The following is a 14,345-nucleotide window of genomic DNA, read 5'->3' on the forward strand; positions in this document are numbered from 1 at the left end:
CCAGGCTCATATAAACTATTGGCAGACACCGTGGAGGGTAAAGATTCTCTTCCATCGTCAGAGCTCTGCTGGATCCCACTATCATTACTTTTGACTGTTTTAAAGAAAAATCAGCTAGTGATTAAAGTTCATGCCACTCAGAAAACAACCTACCACTAACAGGTTTGAAAATGAGCTCTGATAAGTCAACACGAACTCAGCCACCACCAGAACACATTTAATACAATTTTAATCTTTTCAAACATTCAGCTTATCGAAATACGAATCAATCACAAAGCTGGAAAATAAACTTCTCTTCAGAGTCACAACACATCTTATTACCCCATAATATGTCAGGCGCGGTGAAGAGCTTAATGTATTGTATGACTGCAAGTAATGTGTAATTCTGAGACAATGGGTAACATCAAGAGAAACGGCCACACTGCACAATGACCACTGGCACAGACTTGGAATGCTCCACAAGAGCAGTACTTACTACTACGTAGTTTTGAAGAAGTATCAAAGTAGGAGAAGAGTGAATCTAGCTCATCAGGACAGAACAGAGACTCCCGCCTGGCCTCGTCGCTATTTACAGCAACCACTGGGGACATGCAAGTTAGCAAAGCACAAAGCAGGCCATAAGAAGGGAAAAGGGCAGGAAAAAACGTTACTGGGGGAAATTTAGGAGGAAAAAAAAAGGAAGGATATTAGGTGGTTAATCAGATATTTAGGGCTTGTTGCCATGATAGATTTATAATTCCCATCTCCCCTTGCATTTTAAGCAGTTTTATTCCTTAGAATATACACATTACCTAGAGATGTGAATTACCAAGACACTATTCAATTTTAACTGTTTTAAGGCCATAGAAACCCAATTTTTCCTTAGAATACGTAGAAAGAAACAGATTTTTAGCATTTAAATAATCTGCAATGGCTACTAATTCAGAGATTAACAAAGTGACTTTTCAGTTTAAGAAAATATTTCTATACGCAACAAGTACGCCATAGTACCTGAACTTTGGGGAGGCGCCCTGACTGGGTCACCCGGCCCAAGTTTCGAAATGCTCAGCCTCTTTTCTTCGCAACTTTTGGAGACCATCCTTTTTTCCTGCTCAGGAGGTGATGATGATATAGCATATTTATCCACAAATTTCCTCTCCACATATTTTGCTTTGATATATGCCTCTTTCTCCTGTCTGGTATACATAAAAATGTCATGATATTCTGTTTAATCTCTTAGTATGGCTGATACTGAAAAGAAGCCATTACATACCGAATATTTCCCCAAAAGTCACTAGATGTATTATTAGTTAAAATTAAATTTGTGATATTATGCAACATATTTCCCTTCCAAATATTCAATAACTATGATCTCATATTCAAATGAAATAACAAATAATAAACTAAATGAAAAATCACAAGTATTAACATGACACTCTCTTATTCTCTTAATTTCTGGGCTCATTCAGTTCTATATGTAAATCCCCTGTGCTTTTTTACAAAATGGAAAATATTACCAAGAAAAGTTTAAAAACTTATAGAAATTAACTTTGATTTCATTTTACTCCAATAGATAACATCAATAAATGAACTAGCACTATTGTCGGTCATGATTTTTCCTAGGACAGCTACTTTAAAACAACATAGCATTCTTAATTAAAGGAGAAGAAAAAAAATGTCACATTTTAAACTTTTCTGATATGATCACAAAATGCCTAATCCATTCTATTCGTTTTCTTACTTATATCCTTTTAAAAAAGTTAAATCTTTGCCTAAAATAGGTTATTCGAGGTCTGAAATAACTTTGGCCATACTTTAGCAAATAATCACACTTAAGTGATATTAATTCAGACAGCAATAACTTTAAAATAATATTGATTATGCATATGGATGCCTGGATGGCTCAGTTAAGCATCTGCCTCTGGCTCAGGTCATGATCCAGGGGTCTTGGGATCCAGCACAGTGTAGGGCTCCCTACTCAGCCAAGTGTACTTCTCCCTCTTCCTCTGCCCCTCCCCCTAACTTGTGTACTCTCTCTCTCAAATAACAAAATCTTTTAAAATAATAGTGATTATACATAAAGATTTAGTTGAACACAAAAACCCAAAACAAGATTACGGCAAGTAAGATTTTAATGCTAAAAATAAAAAGCCATAAAGACTAAAAGCAACATCAACAATAAAAACTAATTATGTACTTTGAGGGCATTCTTAGCCAACTTCATTCAATGAGCTTCCATATACAGAACGGGAAGTATAATTTCAAACACAGCAACTAAGTACTCTCCCCTACGAGAAGCTACCCTTTTACCTTTAATTCTTTACCATCATAATGCCATGTATAAATTACATGATTAACAGACACACACACACATACACATATATGTGTGTATATTTTTTTTTCTTTTTTCTTTTTTTTTTACAGAGATAAAGAGAGAAACAAGAGAAACAAAGCCCAGGCAGGGGCGGGGGTGGGCACAGAGTGAGAGGGAGAGAATCTCTTTTTCTTTTTTAGGGAGAGAATCTTAAGCAGTGTGGCTGCCACGCCCAGTGTGGAGCCAGAAGCAGGGTTCAATTCCTCAACCCGAACACCATGACCTGAGCCAAAATCAAGCTGGACACTCAACTGACTGAGCCACCCAGGTACAGATATTATTATTAGCAGGTATTTACTGAATGAAGTCAAACAATGTAAAACCATTCATTGTTGGCAATAGAAACTTGATCCCTAGAGACATTAATGGACAGATTATCTCTTTTTAAAGACCTACCAATAACACAATTGGTCTACTTTAACTGCTAAGAGCTTTTACATTCTATGTAGACACTTAAGTTTTAAGATTCTCATCTGGAGCCTATAGTTGATTATCTAATCAACAAAAAAATAATTATCTAACACCTACCCAAGAAAGAGCCATATTTTAACAGACACAGTACTGTTCTCTTCTAAATAGTCTGTCTCAATATTACATATCAAACATTACAGTGAAATAAAATCATAGCTATATTCCTGCTTATGAAAAAAAAAAAAGGAACACATAATACCTTTGTCCTGGTTGTGGTTTCTTTACTCCCATTTTTTCCACTTTAGCTTCATAAACTCGATTTATAACATCATTTCCCAACTCACACATAAGCTGTTTTGGCAGGAAAATACAAAAATAAGCTACAAATTCCTAAGAATACTATAAAAGTGCTTAAAGCAAGTACAGTTAACTAACTCCTTCTGCATATTCTGCAAATGCTCATCCCACAAAGATGTTTAAAGTTAAAACAAAATAAGACAAGGACTAAGCAATATCATTTGCCATTAACAATACCTCCCCCTAGAAGACTATCACTTTTACAAGACAGGGTTTCTCCTCACTTACCTTCCCTCAACAATGGCTAGTACAATGCTGCATATTATTCACAATGGTTAGTAAATTAAATGAAAAAAGAAGCCTAAAGCCAAATAGGTTAAGTTTTAAAATGGAAGTAAACTATTTTCTCCATATATTTATATATACAAATCTCAAAATATTTTGTTTAAAGCTCATGGTTATATTTTTTTAATTTACCAGACTTGTTTCAACCAAATTTTAAAAACTGAGTCTACTTGGACACCTGGGTGGCTCAGTGGTTGAGCGTCTTGCTTCAGGCCAGGGCGTGGTCCTGGAGACCCCGAGTCCCACATCGGACTCCCTGAAAGGAGCCTGCTTCTCCCTCTGCCTGTGTCTCTGCCTCTCTGTGTCTCTCATGAATAAATAAATAAATAATCTTAAAAAAAAAAACTGAATCTATTAAGTTCATGGCTACAAAACTGATGTTAAGAAATTAGGTTTCTACCTCTCATCACCTACTTTCTTCTCCTTTGAATTCATAACAATTAATAGAATCGACATAAAGAACACAATTTCACACAAATAAATGCAGAGTATACTATAATCATTAAACTAATATATATATTTTTTTACAATATGACAAACTAAATGGTGGGAATTACAAGGAATGTATCATTAGCAAATATGAGTTTTATAAACCTTACGAGAAACCAAGTTGTGGTCTAAAATTATTTATGACATTTTCATAGATATGGATCCCCACACAAGGTGAAAGGATGTCTTAGTTGGATAACTACTACCTTGAGTAGTTACTACCTTCAAACGGTCCTATGCTAAAATGGCCCAATCATAACAACATGCTATACCCATCCATTCTGGAGCATGCTGGTATGTCTATTATATTTTCAACAACAATTTATATAATCATAAAAGATTAAAATTAAGGCACGGAATTGATGGGGTTTTTTTTTTTGAGAAAACATAAAAATGTAGGAACACTGTTTTCCTTAAAAGGTAAAGTGACTTGCAATTAAAAGTGCTACATAAACTTCACAATTTAAAAAACCCAATATGAAAATACCAGATTTGCCAAAATAGCCTCAGATGTGTTTCAACAGTTTAGTTTATTGTTAGCATTAAGAAGCTCATACATTTTATAAATCAAGATTCTAAAATCCTGATCTTTTATGTGAAAATTTGAAATATTTTTAAGCAATTATGTATTTTACCTTTAAAAGTTCAGGCTCCCAGGTGTCTAAAGTTAAAGATCGTACTTTTGAAAAATGAACTCCAAGACTCCTAAGAGGGAAAAAAATATATTAATATATAAAGCTATTGTCTTTATTCTCATATTATGCAAATTATTTCTCTTTTAATGGGACATAGTTGCTATGTCCCCAACATATATGTAAATACGGAGAGATCGTCTGGTTAATAATAAATAGTAAAATAAAGTCCTCTAAAGCCCTCCACAAGCCAGAATTTTATTCACTCTACAAAAGTTACAAAGATACAAACAGCAGTCAAACTAAGGCAAGTGGAAAAGGCCCTCTAACCAATGAGACACGATAATTTACTATGTGTATTTATCCAAAAGACGTTTCCTACCCCGTACAGGCCTACCCACCTGTGAATCCCAGAGCACTCGATACACAGAGTGATGCCCAGATTGATGCTGGCCCACCGTGGGTCGGCCAGACCACAGTCACAACAGCTAGCATTGCCAGGAATACACTGGACTCGCTGTAGTGCACTTTCTCCTTTCAATAATTTATCTTTTGACTCATTTCCAGAATCCAGGCTTCCTGTGGATGGAGATGATTTCTTATCCAGCTTCTAAAAAATTAAGAATTATTTGTTTAAAAAAAAAAAAAAGACTGTAATACTATGCTACACTTTACATGCTCCAAATAAAAGCTTCCAACCAATAAATTAAAGGGTTATTATGGGCCTAAGCCAGGCACTGTTCTAGGCATTACAGATTCAAGGATAAAAAGATATAGGTTTCTCCATCAACTGGCATTTAGTCTTGTCAGAAGAAACAAACATTGGAAATGACATATATATATATATATGTATTTATATACGTATATACATAAGATAAGTGACACAATGAACACATGTGCAAGATACAAGGGGACAGAAAAAGAGAAGCACTAAATTAACATGCAAGATCGTAGATAGATGGAATAAACGTGAGACTATTAAGACTCTAGAATAAAATATTATTATTTTATACCAAGTTTTTCCAAGGTATTCAATGAACTGCAAGCAAATTGTTTCAGTTATTGTAGTGAATAACTGGAATGGTATGGCCTTTTACCAAAGAATAAATCAATTACATAATTATAATTATATTCCCACCAAGGGAAGTGAGAGCCCCAGCAGGAAGAAGAAAACACTAGAGTGAGGTGCCTGAGCCTGAGTAGGGGCAGTTGGCAGCAAAGAAGGATGTTGGTTACATAAAGGGAGACTGATTAAATATGTAAACATGTTAAAATTAAAAAGGAGCCATTTATTTATATGGAAAGGGAGAGAAATTAGAACAAACCCTGTTGTGTGTGATTAGAACTGGAGATAACAAGAGGCACATAGATGGTTTTCAATATACACAGATACAAAAACAAATATAAATATAAACATGTCTGTGCATATACACATACATGTATTCCTTTATTTCTGTTTCTAAAATCCATTCGCCAAAAAAGGAAGTTTCTTTGCAGAAACTGCTGATTGTAGCACTGGTACAGAGAAAGTGCAAGATGAACCTGGAACACCTCATCTTGCTAGAAAGTAAGGAGGAACTCAGATTGATGGGAACATGTCAAAAGGATACAGAAGCCAGGGCTCCACTGGCCAAACTTGGGTCAATTTGAACAACAAAACAAAAAATGATAGTAATAATGGGTTATAATACATTGAAAAAAAAATAGTGGCTTATACTAACATAAATAAAATTTAAAGCCTGATGAGGAACAGAATATTCACATAGTCCCAAAATACCTCCCCTACAAAATACTTATTACGTACAAAGGGAATGTAATAGTACATAAGTCTAGCAAACACCACCTTAATCAAGTGATCAAAGTTAACATCACCAATAGCAGGACAAATCAAAGTTATGCGCCACCTGAGTACACAGTGAGAAGAACACAGCATCATTTATATGATACATCTGCCAGAGATGCATAACCTAGTGAGTAAACATCAGACTCACACTGAAGGACATTCTACAAAATAACTAGTTTCTATCTTCAAAACTATCAAGGTCAAGATCAAAGTAAGACTGAGGCTCTATTCCTGAGGGAGGGAAAATGAAGAGCTATGACACCTAATGTTACCTGTGCTTCCGGACTGGATCCTTCTGCTATAAAGAACAGTACTGGGACAACTGATAAACTTAAAGATGTTTGGAAATTAAATTGTAGCCATGTATCAATGCTCATTTCCTCATTATGATGGCAGTACTGTGGTTTTATAGGAGAAATGTTCTAGGGTGAGGAAAGTAACACTAAAATAATGGATGATAGGGCATCATGTTAGAAACTTACTCTGAAATAGTTTTGGGGGGGCGCTATTTGTACAATACTTGGAACTTGTCTTTTTGAAATGATTTCGATATTTTTTAAATATCTGTTTTTCTAGAATATGTTAATAATGTGAGTTACCCCATATGCAATCATCAGGTAGGAAAAAAGACGTCAATATAATACAGAAATCTTATTGGCTCATTCCCAGTTTATAAAAGTTAGTTTTTGCACCAAATTATAGAAGCTGAAAGCAAAGTACATTACACAGCAGAACCTGGGCTAGCCATCTTCAGGAACATAGGAATAATCATGACACTCATTCCCCTCATTCTTCTTTTTGGCTCATTTTGGCCACGTGCTTGAACTTAAAAGTGTGTATTACACTCATTCTCTGATCTTTATGTATTTTACCTTTGTCACCATGACTAATCTCAACCCTACTGTATCTATCCTTCCATTAAGCTATCTTCAACAATTTTTTAAAGTAAAGTCCTATCTATACTGTAGTATTCATTTATTATGAATTTAATTATGATAGTATTTTTACTGAGATTCAAGTTCCTGCAAGTAATTTTAGTTAGAAACTTACAAAGATTGTTAGGACAGCCCTATCCCCATTTTCCCTATAACCTCTATTATTTCAAATGTATGATTTTTCATAACATAGGTATTTCAGCAATGCCACCAGCTTCTTCATCAAGATGATCTGGATATAATACCCCTAATTTTGTTCCTTCTTAAAATTTTGCTAAAAAACATAAGAAAATATTAAAAGGTATTATCCCAAGCCTTTATTGGACAAAGCTGTGATAATCTGAACATTAAAAAAATGTACTGATGTTGAATATCTTTCTCATGTGTCTGTTGGCCATCTGTAGGTCTTCTTTTTTAAAAAATAATTTTTTTAATATCTTATTTATTCGAGCAACACAGAGAGGAGAGAGAGAAAGAGGCAGAGACACAGGCAGAGGGAGAAGCAGGCTCCATGCAGGGAGCCCGACGAGGGACTCGATCCCGGGTCTCCAGGATCACGCCCTGGGCTGAAGTCGGCACTAAACCCCTGAGCCACCCCGGGCTGCCCAACCATCTGTATATCTTCTTTGGAAAAATGTCTATTCAGGTCCTCTGCCCATTTTTAGTCAGATTATTTGTAGGGTTTTTTGGTGTTGAGTTGTATAAGTTCTTTATATTTTTTAGATCTTAACCCCTAACTGGATATATCATTTGCAAATACCTTCTCCCCTTCAGTAGGTTGCCTTTTTATTTTATTGTTTCCTTCAGGGATCCCTGGGTGGCGCAGCGGTTTAGCGCCTGCCTTTGGCCCAGGGCGCGATCCTGGAGACCCGGGATCGAATCCCACATCAGGCTCCCGGTGCATGGAGCCTGCTTCTCCCTCTGCCTGTGTCTCTGCCTCTCTCTCTCTCTGTGACTATCATAAATAAATAAAAAATTAAAAAAAAAAATTTAAAATTTATTGTTTCCTTCACTATGCAGATGTTTTTTTTTTTTTTAATTTTAATGTAATCCCAGTAGTTTCTGCTTTTCTTTCCCTTGCTTTTCTAGACATATCTAGAAAAATGTTGCTATGGCCAATATCACAGATATTGCTGCATATGTTCTTTTATTAGGAGATTCATGATTTCTGGTCTTGCATTTAGGTCTTTAATCCATTTTGAGTTTATTTCTATGTATGGTGTTAGAAAGTGTCCCAGTTTCTTTCTTTTTGCATATAGTTATCCAGTTTTCTAGTACCATTTATTATTTATTGAAGAGACTGCCTTTTCTTCCACTGTATAAAAGAGACTGCCTTTGCCTCCTTTGTCATAGATTAATTGACCATGTGAGTGTAGGTTTATCTCTGGGCTCTGTTTTCTATTCCTGCCTATTTTTGTGCCAGTACCATACAGTTTTGTAGTATGGCTTGAATTCTGGAATTGTGACACCTCCAGTTTTATTCTTTCACAAGATTGCTTTGGCTATTCAGGATCTTTTATGGTTCCATACAAATTTTAATATTATTTGTTCTAGTTCCATGAAAAATGCTGTTGGTATTTTGACAGGGATTATACTAAATCTGTAGATTGCTTTGGGTTTTATGAACATTTTAACATTATTAATTCTTCTGATCCACGAGCATGGGATTTTAACATTATTAATTCTTAATAATAACATTATTAATTCTGATCCAAGAGCATCTTTCCATTTGTTTGTGTTCTCTTCAATTTCCTTCATAAGTATTTTACAGTTTTCAGAGTACAGGTCTTTACCTCCTTGGTTAAGTTTATTCTTGGGTCTTTTATTCTTCTGGGTACAATTATAAATGGAATTGTTTTCTTCATTTTGCTTTCTGCTACTTCATTATTAGTGTACAGAAATGCAACCAATTTCTGGGTATTAATGTCGTATCTTGCAACTTTACTGATTTCATTTATTAATCCTAATAGCTTTTTGGTGACATCTTTAGGATTTTCTATATACAGTATCACGTCATCTGCAAATAGTGACAGTTTAACTTCTTCCTTACCAATATGGATGCCTCATCAGGGAAATGCAAATCAAAACCACAATGAGGTATCACCTTACACCTGTCAGATGGCTAAAATAAAAAAGACAAGAAATTACAAGTGTTGGTGAGGATGTAGAAAAAAAAAGAACCCCTGTGCAAGGTTGGTGGGAATGTAAATTAGTGCAGCCACTATGGAAAATAGTATGGAGGTTCCTCAAAAAATTAAAAATAGAAATATGATGTAATCTAATAACTCCACTACTAGGTATTTACCACAAAGAAAATGAAAATGTTAATTCCAAAAAATATATGCAGCCCTATGTTTACAATTGCATGATTTACAATAGCCAAGATATGGAAGCAACCCAAGGATCCACTGATAGATGAATGGATATAGAAAAATATGTGTACACACACACACACACACACACACACACACACACACATGAATATTATGCAGCCATAGAAAAGGGATGAGATCTTGCCATTTGTGACATCCTAGAGGATGGACCTGGAGGGTATTTTGTATGCTAAGTGAAATAATTCATACAGAAAAAGACAAATACCATATGATTTCATATATATGTGGAATCTAAAAAACAAACAAAAAGCAGAAACAGACCTATAAATAGAGAAAAAACTGATGGTTGCCAGAAAGAAGGGGGATGGAAGGATGGGCAAAATGGGAAGGGGAGTAGTAGATAAAGGCTTCCAGTTATGGAATGTATAAGCCACAGGGATGAAAAGTACAGCACAGGTAATACAGTCAATGGTACTGTAGTAACACTGTATGGTGAATATGCTGAGCACAGGATAATGAATAGAGTTGTTCAATCACTGTGTTCTATACCTGAAACCAATGTAACAGTGTGTGTCAACTACACTCAAATAATTTTGTAAAAATAGAATAATTAGTGTAATTAATTGGGACCTATTATACCTACAAAAATCCATGAGTCTATAACAATATTCAAAAAATTAGAGGCAGCTACTAAGGCAGCTAATAAACTAACCAAATGTGATAACTGAAAGCAAAAAAATTGAGTATTTTATTACAGTAACTGAATAGCTCCAGCTGATAAACAAAAGCTATATTTAACATAAGAATTCAAGTTAATTAATACAGATGGGATGACAGAATTAGAAAATTATCATTTTGAAATTCCTAATGAAATCATAAATTCATCTGTAAAACCATTAGATGAATGGTTGGAGGAGGAGTAGATCTTATGGGATCAAAGTAACACAAAGTAGACTTATTACACCAAGCAACAAAGTAGACTGGGTAAAAGGGAGGGAATGTAACTTTACAGTCAAGGAGTCATATTGTCGTCTTTCTAATCCAATGGGTCACTTGGAATGTGTCACACAGAAGCCTGACAGCATTAGCAATGAATGGTTGGATAACCAAGTATTCTGTGTCTCCTGCTGCAACAGAAGTATACACATCACCTATGATTTAATTGTATCAGTCGAAATTCTATAGAACAACTAAATTTCTCTCCTCAGTAAGTTACTGTCATGAAAAAAAGGCCTTGCTCTAGACTGAAAGACGTGAGGGACATAACAACCAGATGCAATGCCCAGTCATAGATACGATGCTACTTTTTTTACAACTGGAAACATATATGACTAGGTAATAGATGATATTAAGAAATTATTACTAGGTATGAAATGAGATGACTGTAATCTAGTCTAGAAAGCTTTTGTGTTTTCCTTTAGTTAAAAAAAAAAAAAAGACATTTGCCCATAAAAATAAGAACAGAGAAGCAAATAACAGCAACAAAATTTTGGAATCTGGAAGACGGATGGATGAACAGTAACTGAGCAGACCAAGGCCAAATCTTAACAACGGCAGTAGTAAGTAAATATGAGTTCATGAATTTACATGACACAGAGGGCTCCACGATTTATATACGAGTTAACCATGGAAGTGGGAATCAAAGTGGGACAAAAGACTGTGTAAGGAGCAGATGGATCCCAAGGTGCCTACCCCAACTCCATGCATTTTGGAACTGCTCCCACACATAAACACAAATGACTAGAATTTTATTTTATTCTCTGAGGCAGTAAAACAGAGTCTCTCTCTGTACAGGATTTACCTGAAAGGTAGAAGGCAGAAGATTAAGTGAATATATACACACTGAATGCTGAGATCCCTAATAAGTTCCCAGAAGCCCCTTACCCCTCTTCAGGAGACTGACTGATGAGACTCCTCTGGGAAATCATATCAGCTTAAAAGATTCCAAAGATCCTAACTTTCTAGTTGTTCCTCAGCAAATGGTCCAGACTTCAGAGAGGCTCATAGTCAACAAAGTCTTTACTATGTTCTTAGAGCATCCAAGAGGTTTTTAAGTCTTTGACTTGTAATCAGAACAAATTACCAGAGAGCCAAGAAAAACCTCTGACACAATAGTTCTCAGCATTGTGTATATATGGAAACCACCTAGAAAGCTTTTCAAACTATTGATGCCTGGGTCCCAACTCCATTTAATTACTCTGGGGTGGAACCTATGTATTGGGATTTCAAAAAAATCCCTGTGTTATCATCACGGCAGCCAAGTTTGAAAACCATAACAGCTCTAACACTGTATCCATGAAGAAAGAACAAGTTTACATGTATAAACATTCAACAAACAAAAAGAAACTCCTACAAATTTAATATGAGCTAACAGAACTAAAATATTCCATAGAAAGTTGTGAGATTAACTGAGAAAACTGTCCAGAAAGCAGAGCAAAAACACACAAAAAAATCAGAAAAATCATAAAATTAGTCCAGAAATCCCAGAAAAAGAAAACCGGAGAGAAGCAATACAAAAAGATCAGTAACAAGAAAGACTCCAACAGCAACACTGAAAACTAGAAAAACAATTCTGTTAAAATTCTTAAGAATAATTACTTCCAACCTATAAACTCTACACCCAACCAAACTATCAAACAAATGCGAGGATAAAATAAAGACATTTTCAAACATGTACAGACTCACAAATGCCTCATTTTCAGGAAGTTACTAGAGGAATTGGCAAGTTCCACTTCTCAAAACTTACTCATGGCGTTGCTCAAAAGTCTATAAAATCACTGGGAAGCTGAAGCCAAACTATGACCCACCACTCCACATTCAACTTATCTTAAGGTAGACTTCAATCCAGAGACAATTTGAGTTTTCCTTTTTTTATTTTTACTAATCACTATTCATCCATTTTTCACTAATTTTTATTAATTAGAATAGTAAAATATTTTGGGAAAAATACTTAACACTAGAATGCTGTATGTCAATCTAGGACATATATTCAAATATTGAATTAAACATATATTAAAATGATAAAGTGAAAAGAAATAAAAATAAATCAAATCTAGATTTTAATAGTAAAATCTCTTCAATTATAAAACTCATCATCCATTAAAAATGTTATAATTATATAATGTTGCAACTAAAATTAAAAACTTCTGGCAATGTATCATTTTGTATTACAATATTGTTTACTAACCTCTGATTCATCACCCTTCTCTCTATAAGCAGTGGCAATACTGGTCTGAACAGCCTTAATCCATGCCTGGCGCAGCTTTTCAGAATCTGCCTGAAGCATACAACTTCTAAAAGGAAATAACATTGTTTTCTCAGACACTAAATTGACCCCTCAAAATAATAATAGTGTTTACTTTGCTGTTCAATAATTTTCTAACATAAAATAATTTCTTTTGAACGGTTTTATTTCATCTATCTTTAGGACAGAGTATGTTCATGAAGAAATCAGTAGAAATGAAATAAATTGCTTAGTAGAAAAAAAAAATTAAAAATCCCTGAACATTAAAAAATAACTTTAAATTTACCAAATAAAACACTAATTTTTTCTATTGGGTACAAATATGGATTGATCTGGTATACGACGTTAATTCATCAACAAGGCAGCCAAAAAGTTTTCATATGGCCACATCAATAATCTTTATGAAATTTGAAGAAAATGATACTGGGTAAAAGTTAACATAAATATCTCACTGTTATTACCTATAATCATTAATTATTAAAATTTAGTTTTAAGGCACCTTTTTCTCTCTCTACCATAATCACAAGTAAAACAAATGTTTCTCTATTCTGTAAAGTTCTTTAAAACAAAATACAGAAACTTAAAAGCAACTCTCATTCTTTAGAACCACTTACTTTGTTGGAGAGACTACCTCAAAGCAGAAACGTCGTTCTATGTCTTCACAGTGTTTCACTGTGCAGAGCCTTAGATCTTCCACTACCACAGTGGGGTTATCCTACAAAAAGGAAACAAAACTCCTATGTTTATCAACTTAGCTTTTAAGTACTACCATCAATAATAACATACTTAAAAATATTACTCAGAATGAATGGTCTAATTTTAAAGATTTATATTTATCTAATTTAGGATTAGAGATAGGAGTTATCAACATAGATACAACCATTAAAGGTAACTGTGTCCTGTTCATAATTTTATCTGTCTCATAAAATTGCTATACAAGGATTAAATGAAAGTATATGTAAGGAGCTTAGTCTAAAACATGGTAATTAATAGGTATTCAACAAATGTTAGCTTCCTACTAACTAATTTTCTTTCATTATCCATTATTTTCCTGGTCCCCCTTCACATATAATAAAAGCTACTTTCCTCCAAAAAAGGAAGCTTATACATTCTTCTTAAAATACCTGAGAAATGAGAAAGTTTCTATCATTTTTCTAGTACTTATCAAAAATATAAAGTCAAAACCAAGTTTATCAGGGCAGAATAAACCCTGAACTGAGTTAGAATAAAGGACTTGTGTGGAATAAGCCTGCTAGCACAGAACGAAGCAAATAAAATTTCAGATTGTGTATCTCAAGAGTAAAGTGTGAGTACTTAAAATGTACAGTTGAATACATCATTCACAAAGACTAGGTAAAAATCAATTCATCTATTAAATAAGGGATTTTTTTTTCCTAATTATTTTTAACAATTCTCAAGTCCCATATAATCTCAGTATGCCATCCCAATAAATAAAAGTCCTC

General features: G+C 34.4%; 1 protein-coding gene across 3 annotated transcripts in view; it reads right to left on the minus strand.

Moving 5' to 3' along the window:
* Positions 1-14,345, minus strand: part of ACAP2 (ArfGAP with coiled-coil, ankyrin repeat and PH domains 2) — a 127,031-nt gene that overhangs the window by 14,869 nt on the left and 97,817 nt on the right. For 2 of the 3 annotated variants that reach the window (XM_041770258.1, XM_041770264.1), the window contains 7 exons: positions 13,497-13,597; positions 12,826-12,931; positions 4,929-5,137; positions 4,531-4,600; positions 3,024-3,115; positions 991-1,175; positions 2-94 (listed from right to left, as the gene is read on the minus strand). In XM_041770258.1, coding sequence (XP_041626192.1) covers positions 2-94; positions 991-1,175; positions 3,024-3,115; positions 4,531-4,600; positions 4,929-5,137; positions 12,826-12,931; positions 13,497-13,597 — 856 coding nt within the window. Of the gene's footprint in view, position 1; positions 95-990; positions 1,176-3,023; positions 3,116-4,530; positions 4,601-4,928; positions 5,138-9,298; positions 9,428-12,825; positions 12,932-13,496; positions 13,598-14,345 lie in introns of those variants that run through there. The other variant, XM_041770270.1, reaches the window with a different exon arrangement.

Source organism: Vulpes lagopus, chromosome 1 (assembly GCF_018345385.1).
Source record: "Vulpes lagopus strain Blue_001 chromosome 1, ASM1834538v1, whole genome shotgun sequence".
Lineage (NCBI taxonomy): Eukaryota > Metazoa > Chordata > Mammalia > Carnivora > Canidae > Vulpes > Vulpes lagopus.